The sequence below is a fragment of the Eptatretus burgeri genome, chromosome 4 (assembly GCF_056783735.1).
Source record: "Eptatretus burgeri isolate ZD-2024b chromosome 4, Ebu_testis_v1, whole genome shotgun sequence".
NCBI lineage: Eukaryota > Metazoa > Chordata > Myxini > Myxiniformes > Myxinidae > Eptatretus > Eptatretus burgeri.
The window spans coordinates 113,758,314-113,771,776 of record NC_140964.1 but is presented as its reverse complement, the minus strand read 5'-3'; the positions used below and the strand labels follow the sequence as shown (position 1 = coordinate 113,771,776).

Here is a 13,463-nt window from a genome sequence, read left to right as displayed (position 1 = left end):
TACGAACCATGCTGGACCAATACAAGAAGGGACAGAATCGGACTGGGAACATTTCTAATAAATTTATTAACAGTAAATATAAGACAAGAGAAGCGAGACTTAAAGCGAATATTCAATGCAAGTATTTACAATGGGCAAAAACACTTATGCAGTTCCACTTACAAGATGGGCCCAACACACTCAGACACACACTCAAATGAAAAGAAAACCCAAGGTTCTTTATTCGACCCTCCAACCGATGAGTGAGACAAGCTGGGGGTCAGAGTTCGGCTTGCACCTGGTCGTCGGAGGGAAGGGAGTACTCGGTAAATGTGGCACCTGCCACAGGTCGTCGGCCTGGACCCGGTCGCACGTGTGGGACTCGTGGCTCGTGGCGGCAGCCGCGTGGAGCAATCGGAGCCCCCGGGCGGAGATCAGGGTCGCGGACGGGACCCTCCAAGGCTCCACGAACAGGCCGGTTCACTCCCCTTCCAGCCCAACCACCTTCAACCAACTTGTAATTGCTCAGGAACTCCAGATCTCCACATCCTCTCAGAGCGTGCTTGGGGATATATCTCCTCCCACACGGGGCAGGGCCTTGGCGAGAATCATCTCGCTGTCCATCCCTAATTGGCCAGGATCCTATGGGCACAGCCTTCCTGGGTGGGATTTTGACCATGCCCGGAGAAATCCCCCCTCCCCTCCACGTGTGTTTGAGGAAGGTGGATGGTGGTGAAGCCACGATTGCGTGTGGAACGTTCGTGCAAGCCGAGGACTGGGACCGCGAGGCCCCTCTCTCGGCAATTCAAGGTACAAGCAGCCAACGGTGGTGATGGAGCGTGATGGGCAGGTGGTGAGATGTAATAACCTTACTATACAAAAAAACATCACAATGCACATATTCGACTCTCTCACTAGACAAAAGAAAGGGACCTGACTACACACATACTTACCGGCATAACTAACTTTGGGACCTGAATGTTGAGTGCGCATGGTTTCCAGATTCGTAACTATATATATATATATATATATATATATATATATATATATATATATATATATATATATATATATATATATATATATATATATATATATATATATATATATATATATATATATGTATATATATATATCAGATTATGTCAGGAAGCATGTTTTAGGGCTTTAGGGCATGAAGAAGATAATGCCATATGAATGCGATGGGATGTTGTTCTTTTTTTTTTTGTTTTTTTTAGTTTCAGAGTTTATTGGCTCTTGGAAGAGCATGTTGATTGGGGATCGAAGAGAAGACTGTAACATACTAACAGTGGTATTGTGGAAAACATCTGAACACAAATAAGCAGGTGGATGAACTAATTGAATAAAAAGAGAGGGAGAGAGAGAATACCATGCATACAAGAGTGACGAGTTTGGGGAGGGATATCGGGGTTGAGAAGATCATTGCTAAGAATGGAGGATGATATGAAATGGCGTTGTACTGCCATCTTAAATTACTCGTGGGAAGAGTGAGATTGAACTGATTTGCAGAGGCAATCCCACAGGTGGGTGAAAACGGGTGACAAAGGAGTGGAGATGAGCAGTCAGCATGGATTTTGGAAAACTAACAAGGAACAGACATATGTGTCCTGGAGGAATGAGGGGAGGGTGGTGGAGCTGAAGGGGCATGGGGTGGACTAGAAGAGGCACATTTGAAAGCAGGTTATCAACGTGTTTGCAATGACAAAGCAACAGTTGCCTCTGCCTCTGCTGAAAATGCCAATGAGGTTAAGACCTTTTGATTCCACAGAAACCTCACTTATGGAATGTTAATGGCCTCCCTGCCCCACACCCTTTCTGTTCAAGTTTTTCCTCGTATCGATCTGATGTTGACAAACTGCCACTGTAAAGATTTTTGACACGTGAGATGTCATTTGTAATGCAATAATTTTTGTGCCTTGTGCTCCAGCTAGGCCCAAATGTGACCGTCGGCCCGAATGTGATTGTTGGACCCGGTGTGAGAATCAAGGAGTCCATTATCCTGCAGGGGTCCTACTTACAGGTACATATTTGATGCAACAAAGGTATTTAATTTGTGTTGGAAGAGTGCCAGTTTTTATGATCTTCTGCCTTCACCCAGGACAACTGCTGCATACTCAATGCCATTGTGGGCTGGAACAGCACGGTGGGACGCTGGGCCAGGGTCGAAGGAACCCCCAGTGACCCAAACCCCAATGACCCCTTTGCCAAGATAAACAGCGAGACGTTGTTCAACCCAGATGGACGTCTTAACCCATCCATCACCATCCTAGGTGAGAACCTGCTCACATCCTGGGTGTTTTACCCTCCTCCCCTTTAGATAATTATAAAATACAATGATAATATTGTTTTCGTCCTTTTATTAAGTACTAGCAAATACAACCCGTCTTTTTGCTGACGGGGACAATAGGGAGGGGTGGAGAATGAGTGAGGGAGATAGAGAGGCAGGTAGGTGTATGGAGAGAGGTTGGAGGGGAGGTAGGGTGGATGAAGAAGGGGTCGCTGGGAAGGGGGAGGAAGAGTGAGAAGGGGGGGGTGGGGAGAGCAACACCTCACTAAACGTTGCTATACACTGTGGGAGGGAGGGGTGCGAGGAGGAGGTGGGTGTGAGAGTAAGCGAGTGACAGAGGTGAAGGAAGAGAGTGCTGCATTTTATTAGTAGGGGCAGCGAGCAGGGGACAGAGAACGAGAGAGGCGTGGGGGGAAGGAGGAAAACAAATGACAGGTGACTGAGGTGAGGGGTAGAGGTGGCGTTTGCATAGAGAATCATATGTGATATGTAATGACCGAACACAAAAAAACCCCAAAAACATGTCAGAATAGCTGTACACACAACGACACAACAGAGTTTGTGCAGAGAAAATGACGAACTACCAAGACCTCGAGAATGAAGTGAAAAGATCCTGGAAGCTAAAGAATGCCAAAGTTGTACCAGTGATAGTTGCAGTATGGGAATGATGATTAAGAACCTCACAGAGATATTAAAAACCATCCCTGGGAATATCACTACAAACAAACTACAGTTGGAAGCTGTCCTGGGCTCAGTGACAATCCTGAAGAGAACCCTCAGCACAAACTTTGAGAACAGAAGACTTCACAGCTTGATCTGAACATAAACTTCATGTGGTCGGATGGACCTTCATTGTTTTAAAATATGTATCGATGTCGAAGTGAGGAGTGGATTATATTAAATGGAGATCACACAAAATGGTAAAACAAAACGATGTCCTGTAAAAATAAAATTGCACTTTTTCAGCAGATGAGACACCTCCCGAGGCATCCACCGCATGGCACCGCCAAACACAGGTGGAAACCTATGTCTAATCGATGTTGGATTGAAAGCACAGGTACTTTTACCAAAACAAACAACCAAGCAGCTTGGAGAGTGCTTGCCAAGTGGCTTAAGCACTCAAGCAAACACTCCAATGAAACAGTTGATAAGAAACGGCTCCCTTGGCACGCGATTAGCAATCACTGAACTGCCATATTAAACATACACCTCCCAGAGATGCCCAAAATGTCAAATACTCTACATGGCCAAAAGTATGTGGACACCTGCTCAGCTAACATCTCATTCCAAAGTCATGGGCATTAATATGGAGTTGGTCCCCCCTTTGCTGCCATGACAGCCTCCACTCTTCTGGGAAGGCTTTCCACGAGACGTTAGAACATTGTTGCGGGGATTTGCTTCCATTCAGCCACAAGAGCATCAGTGAGGCCAGGCACTGATGTTGGGTAATTAGGTCTGGCTTGCAGTCAGCATTCCATTTCATCCCAAAGATGTTCGATGGGGTTGAGGCTAGGGTTCTTTGCAGGCCAGTCGAGTTCTTCCACATCGATCTCGACAAACTATTTCTGTATGGACCTCGCTTTGTGCAACATGGTCATTGTCATGATGAAACAGGAAAGGACCTTCCTCAAACTGTTGCCACAAAGTTGAAAGCACAGAATCGTCTAGAATGTCATTGTATGCTGTAGCATTAAGATTTCCCTTTGCTGAAACTAAAGGGCCGAGCCCGAACCATGAAAAACAGCCCCAGACCATTATTTCTCCTCCTCCAAACTTTACAGTTGGCACTATGCATTTGGGTAGATAGCGTTCTTCTGGCATCCGCCAAATCCAGATATGTCTGTCGGACTGCCAGATGGTGAGGCTTGATTCACTGCTCCAGAGTCCATTGGCAGTGAGCTTTACACCACTTCAGCTGATGCTTGACATTGCGCATAGTGATCTTGGGCTTCTGTGTGGCTGCTCAGTCATGGAAACCCATTTCATGAAGCTCTTGATGAACAGTGTTTGTGCTGACATTGCTTCCAGAATATGTTTGGAACTCAGTCGTGAGTGTTGCAACGAACCGACGATTTTTCGTCTGCGCTTCAGTACTCGATGGTCCCATTCTGTGAGCTTGTGTGGTCTACCACTTCGTGGCTGAGTTGTTGTTGCTCCTAGACGTTTCCACTTCACAATAACAGCACTTATAGTTGACTGAGGCAACTCGAGCAGGGCAGAAATTTGACGAACTGACTTGTTGGAAAGGTGGCATCCGATGACGGTGCTACGTTGAAAGTCACAGAGCTCTTCATTGCGGCCCATTCTGCTGCCAATGTTTGTCCATGGAGCTTGCAAGGCTGAGTGCTTGATCTTATACACCTGTCAGCAATGGGTATGGCTGAAATGGTCGAATCCACTAATTTGAAGGGGTGTCCGTATACTTTTGGCCACTTGGTGTTTGTCCAAAATGGACAAATGAACACTTTTCTAAGAGTCGAAACTGCTTGCAAGTTTAATTCTGGAGCATGTTTTGTAATTCTGCTTAGTTTAAATGATTCTCACGGTGATCACATGTGCAGAAATGAAATAAAGCAACGAACGCTGTCTCCAGGTGTTTATAAGCATTGCAATGTACTTAGCGATTTGCAGCTATGATGAAGAGGCATTTAATATGAGTGAGGAGAGTGAGGGGGTGGAGGGGGGAGAGAGAAACAAAACCTTCATGAAAAAATCGTTGTGGCATGTTCCAAGTCAAATCATGGTTGAGCAGGCCAAAAAGATGTCAGCTTCAGACCCCAGTGAGGTAACCATGCATACGCCACAAGAGTCCATTAAGAGTGGTGACCGAGGATGTGCCTGATAAAGGATATAATTAAATAAGGCTGTTAATTATCTTCAAAAGGGGTATTTTAATTAAACCAAACACTCAATTTTCACTCTTGCACTTCCTTGGAGTTTTCTTGATATGCATGCAAAGATTCAGGCTGAAAGGTTTTATGGTTTTGGGGTTATGGAGGAGACACACTGACACGCATGCACACACACACACACACACACACACACACACACACACACACACACACACACACACACACACAGACATTTATTAGTATATAGATACTGGACAATTGTCATTTGAAATTGTCCACTGTATTGTCAGCTGGAGAGCCTTTTGTTGTGGACGCTCAGGATACCAGACATATTAGGAGGACCATAAAGGATATTATCATTATAAGCACCTTGTATCCATTATAGAAATCGCATGTTATCTCCATTATCATTTCAAAGCACCCAGTGCTCCACCTCATTGTGCAATTTACATGGGTTGTATGCTCGGTGTATGTGTGATGTATTTTAAAGCTTTTTGTGAGGGTATGCTAATGATGGACAATGTGGTTGTCTTGCTGTTCTCATTGTTAATTACTTACCTGACTACAAGATGGATTTAAAGTCTTGCGATGACAACTGACCATACAATATGATTGCAGTCATTTGTTAATGGCATATTGCAGCACTCACGAGAATTGATATCCGTGGCACGAACTGTGACTCTTGGCTTAAGCAGCTTTTTGCTAATGAGTTCAAAGAGCAAAATCTTTGGAATGGAGACACTGCAGAGTAAGTGTGAACCCTTTATGGAGACAAAATGTAAACCCATCGCTTGGGGTCATTATCTTGCTGTTAACACAATTTGTCATGCATCACTGGGCAATGCCAAGGCTAAATGAAACCCATCATGCCAGGTGGGCATTTTACCCTCAATCAAATATCTTATTGGACTCTACCTCCACTGCATTTCACTGTGGCTTGGCTCGGTTGGGTTTTAAAGAATTCCATTCCACGTTTGGTTCTCTGAAACTGTCCTAATTGCTAACACTGCAGCTCACAACTTGAATGGCACTAGGTAGAGCACATACCTCTGCCAGGCTGAACAGATTACATTTTGTATTCCACTGATAGGCCGAATCTGTATCCGGACCTGAACCAAAATCTAATCAGCTTGTTGTTGTCATCCACCCAACTTGTCCACCAGGTTTTGTCATCTGTCCATAACGTTTTGAAGTATCATGCTATATATCGTTTTTGGGCTCCATTTCTCAATGGTGAAGTATCAATTAAAAATATTCTCGTCTCCAGATCCTGATCTTCACCAAAATCGAATTAATTTGTCCTTGTCACACACCTACCCTGCCCACCAAGTTTCATCAGAAGCAATTCATAACGTTTTGAGATATTCTGCTCACAAACAGACAGGGATGAAAACATAACCTCCGTCCACCTTTGGTGGCGGAGGTAAAAAATCTCTCAAGCCTGACCAACTCTGCCTTGTCCTAAATACCAGCACTTTCATGCAGTACCTTTGATCCTGAAGCCAATCGTCAGACATAATATTCAACGAATAAGTAATACTACCATTTATTTATGTCGTGCGAGACTATTGATGAGCTCCGATTCCATTGTCCCGATGGAGCATGCCTCGAGTCGCTCGCTATGAATGTGCTTTCCGGACATCTGGTAATTAAACTAATTTGTATGTCAAATAGGTACTGTATGCATCTGCAATTGAACAGGACATGGTTGCTGCTGATCTCCTCTAAACACTCTTTTTAATCCATAGTTGGATCCAGATGAGTGGAACATGTGAATTAATTTGTTGTACTTTTCTCACCAATGCCATCAGGCAATATTGCATACCTGCCACGTCTACATCATTTTGACCCACAACCAAGCCTTATCTCAGTTATTTATTCTCATTCTTAAATGTGCAAGATTATTATTATTATTTTTTCTTTGTCCTTTTACAACAGTGAATCTCATGGAACAGCAAGGTAGAACTGACAATTTCGACAGCCATCAAGGTAATAAGCAGGAAAATAGAAAAATAAAAAAGGAGAGGGAGAAGCCGATGAAACACTGAAACTAGTAAGATGGTTGAGATAGGAAAGGTTAATGGGGGTAATAAAGATCATGGGTCAGAATTGGGTTTGACATGACATTGTGACACACTGCTTGCTTGAATTCCTGCAGGGAATAGTGAGACAGAACAGCATCTGGAAGGTGGTTCCAGAGACTGGTGAAGTGAGAAATAAGAGTTGAGGTGTGCAGTCAGCCTGGATTTTGGAAGTTTAACCAGGAGGGGGTTACTGAAAGAGTGTGTGCATTCTGTAGCTGCTGGGGAGGGTTAGAGGATAAAGACAGCAGAGGGAGTAATGATGGAGAAAAACTGAGACCACCAATCCGTCTGCAATGTGAGAGTAACAAACCTTGAACTTTGGCCTCAGTTTCCATTCGTTTTTGGAGTTTTAGTTTCCACAAATCCAAGAGAGACAAATGTGATGTCAGGTAACCAGGCCATAGTTGAGAGAAGTTCTCTATTGAGCTCCGGATCTGATTTTCCAAGGAAAGACTTGGATCGATGAATGATGCCCTGTCTGTGGTTGGCTTTGGAGGCCAGCTTTGCTATGTAGTTGACCCAGGAAAGGTCATGGCTGATGGTGAGGTCTAGAAGTTCAAGAGACTGAACCTCTTCCAGTGGATGACCAAGGGAATAGATTGTTGGGTTAATTTGACAATCAATCCAAAGTGATACAGTGAGACTGTGATATTTCCAGGTTTTAAGGACATGTTCCATTTATTGGTCAAGAGTCAAATAATTTCCAGATTGAGACAGAGACAGAGACTGCTGTCTTTCTCGTAAAGGGATGGCTACTGGTCCAGCAGCGTAGTCTGATATTTCAGATTGGTGCTTTTATGCAAATTTGAACAATTGGTTTGCTATGCTGCAGTACTATACTGCATGACACGATATGGAGTTGTCTGCAAAAAGGAAGAGCGTTTTCTCGAGGTCACTGCTACATATGAGGATTTAGATTAGGCCCAAAACACTGTCTTGGGGATCTCCAGCCTTGATGATGGCAACATGTTGACTGTGTGAGAAGATGAAGTCAGAAATCCAGGAATGAAGACTGTCTTCTATGTCACAGGCAGAGAGCTTGGTAAGCAAAGCAGAATGCCAGACTGTCATTTGCTTGAGATATATAATATATCCAGGTAAACAGTTCTAACATCTTGTTTGAGATTGAGGGATTTGAAACATGAGAGAGGAGCAGAGAGTGGCCAGGATGGACTCCAAATTGATGGTGAGAGCAGACTGTTTGAAATAAGGAAATATTTGACATCGGAAGCAATGATGGATTTCATGGCTTTTCCTGTAATTGGAAGCAAGTTGATCGGGTCTGTTTTTGCACCTTTCTTGTGAACAGGTGTGATGTTTGCTGACTTCCACACACAGGGCAGGCAGCCAAAGGAGGACAGACTGAATAGAGAATATAGAGGGGGACAAAGAATGGCAGAGCAGGATTTGAGAACATGGACATTGATGCCATCTGGGTCCATCGCCAAAGTAGGGTCAGGATGGACAGAACTTTCTCTCCCTTCTCGGTGAGGTCGGAGTCCAGTCAACATTAGGTACGTCTGGGTAATATCAGGACAGAACGGGATGGGTTTGATGCATTAAATTTGGAGGCGTACACGCCACATTGAACACTGATCCATCACTTAAATGTTGAACAAATATTTTGCATACATGCACATACATGTATTTATGACTTTCCTTATTTATGATTGGGCACCCAACTTTCTATCTATATCTTCTTTCTATGTCTTTTGCTGTTGCTTCTTCTTCTTCTTCTTAAAAAAAAAAATCGAGTGATCCTGCTCCGTGCTATCTTATGGGGTCTGTTTTACGTGTGCTAACAAATTATTTACTATAATGGCCTGAGCGCTCATCTTTTACAACTATTCTGATTAAAAAAAACAACAACAAAATTAATCACTGTCAACCATACGTACATTGTGGGTTCATTTGCTGAGTGTCTTTTGGGAACTTTCTTTTGAGAATCATTTGTTGTGTAGTTACATCATCTTTAAGTAAGCTATTTCCAAAAATTACAACGATACCATTTCAGCTACATTGTTGCCAGTTCCCAGTTCAACCAGAATTTGCCCTGATAATAAATAAGGCCCAAGGACAAACTCTACAAAATGTTGGCCTTCACCTTGAAAAACCTGTGTTTTCCCAAGGATGACTATTTCGCTTTATCACGGGTAATGAGATTTCACGACATCACTTACTCTGGTGATCAACAATATCGCATCTTTACCAAAAACAGAATTCTCCCAGCAGCACTCCTGTAGCATGCCAATAATTAAAACAATCTCAGCTTCAAAGTCTACACACCTCTGCCCTTTTAGCGAAAGAAAGCTGACGTCAATAATTTAAACTTCTAAAGACCAAGTCCACATCAACATTGATCTCTTCACAATATTACTAAACCTAAACTTCCATCCTGACTACGAGGCACAAAAAGGTCAATAATATGTTGACATCAAAAACTTTTTCTGTGCAGCAACAAATAATCATATTCATTATTTACTAACCACCATTTCACCGGGTCCCTTTGCAAGGGCTTCTGATTTAACCTGCCACAAAAGGTTCCATTGATTAACAACTGGTTTAACAAGCTTGTTTTAACAACCCATTTATGAATACGAGCAGAGTACCCGCCCGACGGGTGATCTTGTTCCAAGCATGCAACACGTTCTTCTGACACGTACCTTTATTTTGGCGGTTTATTGGCAAGTGACAGCTCTGTGTAGGCAAAAAAAGAAAAGAAACCCGAGTTGCATGCATGAAGCAAAAATATACCTACTGCTTATAATTCAAAATGCCTCACTGCACTGAAAAATGTGGGGACAGCAATATTGTACTGTAAATGGTGGAGACTTGTAATACCCTCCCACACCAAGAGGTGGCGCTACTCCATACACATTTACATCGAGGATTTGCGTCTCACCCCCACCCCCCAAATCCTCCCCTCCTCCCCAAGACCACTGGCAAAGATAAATACACCCCGATACATTAATTGGGGTCATGCTGATTCTATGTAGCAAGTCTGGATGTAATCACCCCAGAACTGCAGGAGGAGTAGTGTGACAAAGAAACAAACACCGGTCCATGAATTGTGGTAAGGATGATAATTTCAGGCCTTGAAACTCTTTCTCAAAACTGTTAAAGGCTTTCTAAAGCACAAACACCATATAACAAGACAGAGAAAATGCTGATATTTTGCTTGTGTAGATTGACACCACATTCAGTATGTTGTGTATATTGCTTTGACATTTGTTTGGTTTTTAACTTTTCTTTATGGATTACAGGTGTTAGGGATTAGCAAAAATGCTGATCAGTAAGGCTTTAGTTTAAATGTAATTAATGTGCATCTGTCAAGGACCAGAAACATGGGAATCGCAATGAAAAAGTCTCATTGTTCAATTTGTTTAACCATGACTGTGTAGTTCGTTTTTTGCGTCATATATGTCGTTTCTCTATACTCGGCTGCATGCAGGGTGCAATGTGACGATCCCAGCTGAGCTCGTTGTCCTCAACTCAATCGTGCTTCCACACAAAGAGCTAAACCGCAGCTTCAAGAACCAGATCATTCTTTAGGCGGTGGTTTGTGGGGCTGTGAAAGTCTTACAGACGATGCGCCGATGAACGACACCGTTTAGGAGGAACATGTGAACAATTGGAGCTTCGAGGTATGGTTCTTTGTCAAAGATTGAGCATTTGAAGGATGAAGTTATTTTTTTTTTTTTTTTTTTCACCCATTCACAAGTCAATGCGCAAATGTTCTTTAAATGATAACATGGTCATCACCAGTTTACGATGTAGTTCTTGAATATTTGGAGTCAGGAGTGCACATCATGTTTTTTTTACCCATAAAGTTGTACAAACTTAATTTGGGATTCACAAGAAGACGGGCCACCGACCTTGATTTTTCTCAATTTCAATTGGAGCTCTAAAAACTTTTCTTTTTGTAACAATCATTTGGGTAATGCTGAAAGAATTAAGCCACACTTTCAGGAAAGATGAAAGCTTAGGTTTTGATTATCTTTTGGTTTTTCCTTCCATGCGAGTCCCACCCAGTAACAGCAGGTGTGAACAATGAATTCTACAGTTGTTTAACTTACTATTGTCCTTTCTTTAAACAGTGAGCTATAATATTTTACATTAATATGTATATAATGTTTAAAGTTGTAATTAGAGATATGGCTGGCATCAGAGCCCAGAGGTACGCACACTCACCTCTAAACTGTGTCAATGTGTGTGCCGTCCCTCTGATGGACAATAAACCTGTTTCCCGTCTGCCAGCATTCGTTGGTGGACGTTAAAGATCCCACGGTGTCCTTCTCGAAGCATAGGCAAGCTTTCGCCGGCACCCTGGACCAAATTGCAAATTTTTGCCGATGATCACTGGGAAGACAAAGCCAAGCCACCGAGTTTAATCCTTGCTTTCGGGCTGGTTTGACAGCATTGAACCTTCATTCAGGCAGAACAGCAGAAAGAAAGAATTAGAGTTAAATAAAGTGATCCATAATTTATCAAAATTGTTAAAACGACGCATGCAGATCCATGTTTGTTTGTTTTTTTTTTCTCTGAAATAGTTGGTGAATTTTGATATGAGTCGTTCAATTTATCGAAACAAGTACGATGCAAATTAGAGTTGAACTATATTTTTAACCTCCTCTAATGGACAGGAGATGGCACCTTTGTTGTATTTACTGCTCCCTCTCTCATTGGTGTTAAGGTAACACAGCAAAATGCTACATTTATTTTTCACAAATCACACAGGAAGACAGAAAGAAGACTTCGAGGTCACAGTTCACCAAAAATGTTTTGCCACTCTTTTTGGTAAAATGTAGCAAACTGGTCAATGCCTGCGGTTAATGGGGAGGGTCACAGGGAGCAACTCTTTGGGCTTGTATCACTACTCATGGTTTGGTTTCTTTCTTTTACTTGCAGTTAATCAATAGTAATATAACTTCTTATAAATGTGAAATAGGATTTAATCTGAATGAATTATTGATGGTTTAAATACAATTTCAGAATGATTTTGTTGAATTATGACTTGGACAATTGTCTGGACTGTACATTTCTAAGGTCTACCTTTTTGATGGTTTATTGAGTTTACAAAGAATACTGAAAGGGCATCAAAAGATGTTCTGGACCTTGGACCATTCTTCCTTGCACTGATGAGCTGGTACTTTTGGCAATAAAACTATGCTACAGATAAAGGTGTTATTTTAAGCTTTTCCTCATTAATTGTCTATCTTCTTGACTGAACTCACTGAAGAGTTCTGACTTGTCAAGTCCTTCGTCATTCCTTTGGTCAAGACTCCAGCCCTACCATTGTCTACAAAGACCTTTCTGGAGGACATGGGCTATTTGATCATGGTCACCCATTACTGCAAATCAGTACACCAGGACCCTGACATTCGCGGGGGATACGTTCTGGGAAAACCCCTCGAATATTGAAACCGTGATTGTGGGGGCATTGTTTCAATGGGAAATGGGGGGGATAGGTTCCGGGGATTTCCCGACTCACGTAAAATCCACGAGTGTGGGGGAAAAAATCCGCGAGTGTTTTGTCATTCACATTGGAGATGAGGGGGATAATGTCCGTTCCTGGTTCATGAAAAAGGCCGCAAATGGTTACACCACCAATTTCAAGGAATTGGTACAAGAAGGATATCGTTATCGGTTCGCGGTGGTTCCTGGTTCAAAGCGGAAAGTTTTTAAAGTTTAAAATGTTTGAGCACGATTGCAGTTTCATTAAAAATGCTTACAAATAAAAAACATCACCAGGTGCCGTTTCAAATTTATTGAAGAATTCTTTTTAAAGTCTCTCAACCATCCTGTACCATACCACAAAATGAAAAAGACAACATCATGTACCATTTCAATTCTTTATTAAACAAACACAGCACATGTAACTTTGCAAAATGATCAAGATAATGATGAAGATGAGGTGCACCGGGTGTAATAAGTCTTGAAAGTTGACATTACCCCCTAATCAAGCGGTTGGATGAGGGAGGTGGTGTTCAGCGGCAAGAATTTGACCTCCATGTTCGGGAAAGCGCCGTTCAGGTCCGTGGGTTGGCCAGGAGCATTGTCAAGCAGCAGGAAGGAGTACCTTGAAGGAAAGGTTCTTTCCTGCCAGGTACCTCTTGACCTGAGGAACGAAACAGTTATGGAAACAGTCCATAAAAAGTTCAGATGTCACCCACGCCTTCCTGTTTGCCCTCCAGTACACGGGCAGCACCTGCTTGTTTTTGTTCTTCAGCACACGTGGGT

General features: G+C 42.6%; 1 protein-coding gene across 5 annotated transcripts in view; it reads left to right on the top strand.

The window, feature by feature from the left end:
- The window catches only part of GMPPA (GDP-mannose pyrophosphorylase A), a 42,343-nt gene extending 29,922 nt beyond the window's left edge, over positions 1–12,421 (top strand). For 3 of the 5 annotated variants that reach the window (XM_085879774.1, XM_085879773.1, XM_085879776.1), the window contains 4 exons: positions 1,928–2,020; positions 2,099–2,270; positions 8,533–8,737; positions 10,675–12,421. In XM_085879774.1, coding sequence (XP_085735900.1) covers positions 1,928–2,020; positions 2,099–2,270; positions 8,533–8,714 — 447 coding nt within the window. In that variant the 3' untranslated portion in view covers positions 8,715–8,737; positions 10,675–12,421. The remainder of the gene's footprint in view (positions 1–1,927; positions 2,021–2,098; positions 2,271–8,532; positions 8,738–10,674) is intronic. The other 2 variants (XM_085879777.1, XM_085879778.1) reach the window with 1 other exon arrangement.
- Positions 12,422–13,463: the final 1,042 nt, after the last annotated feature.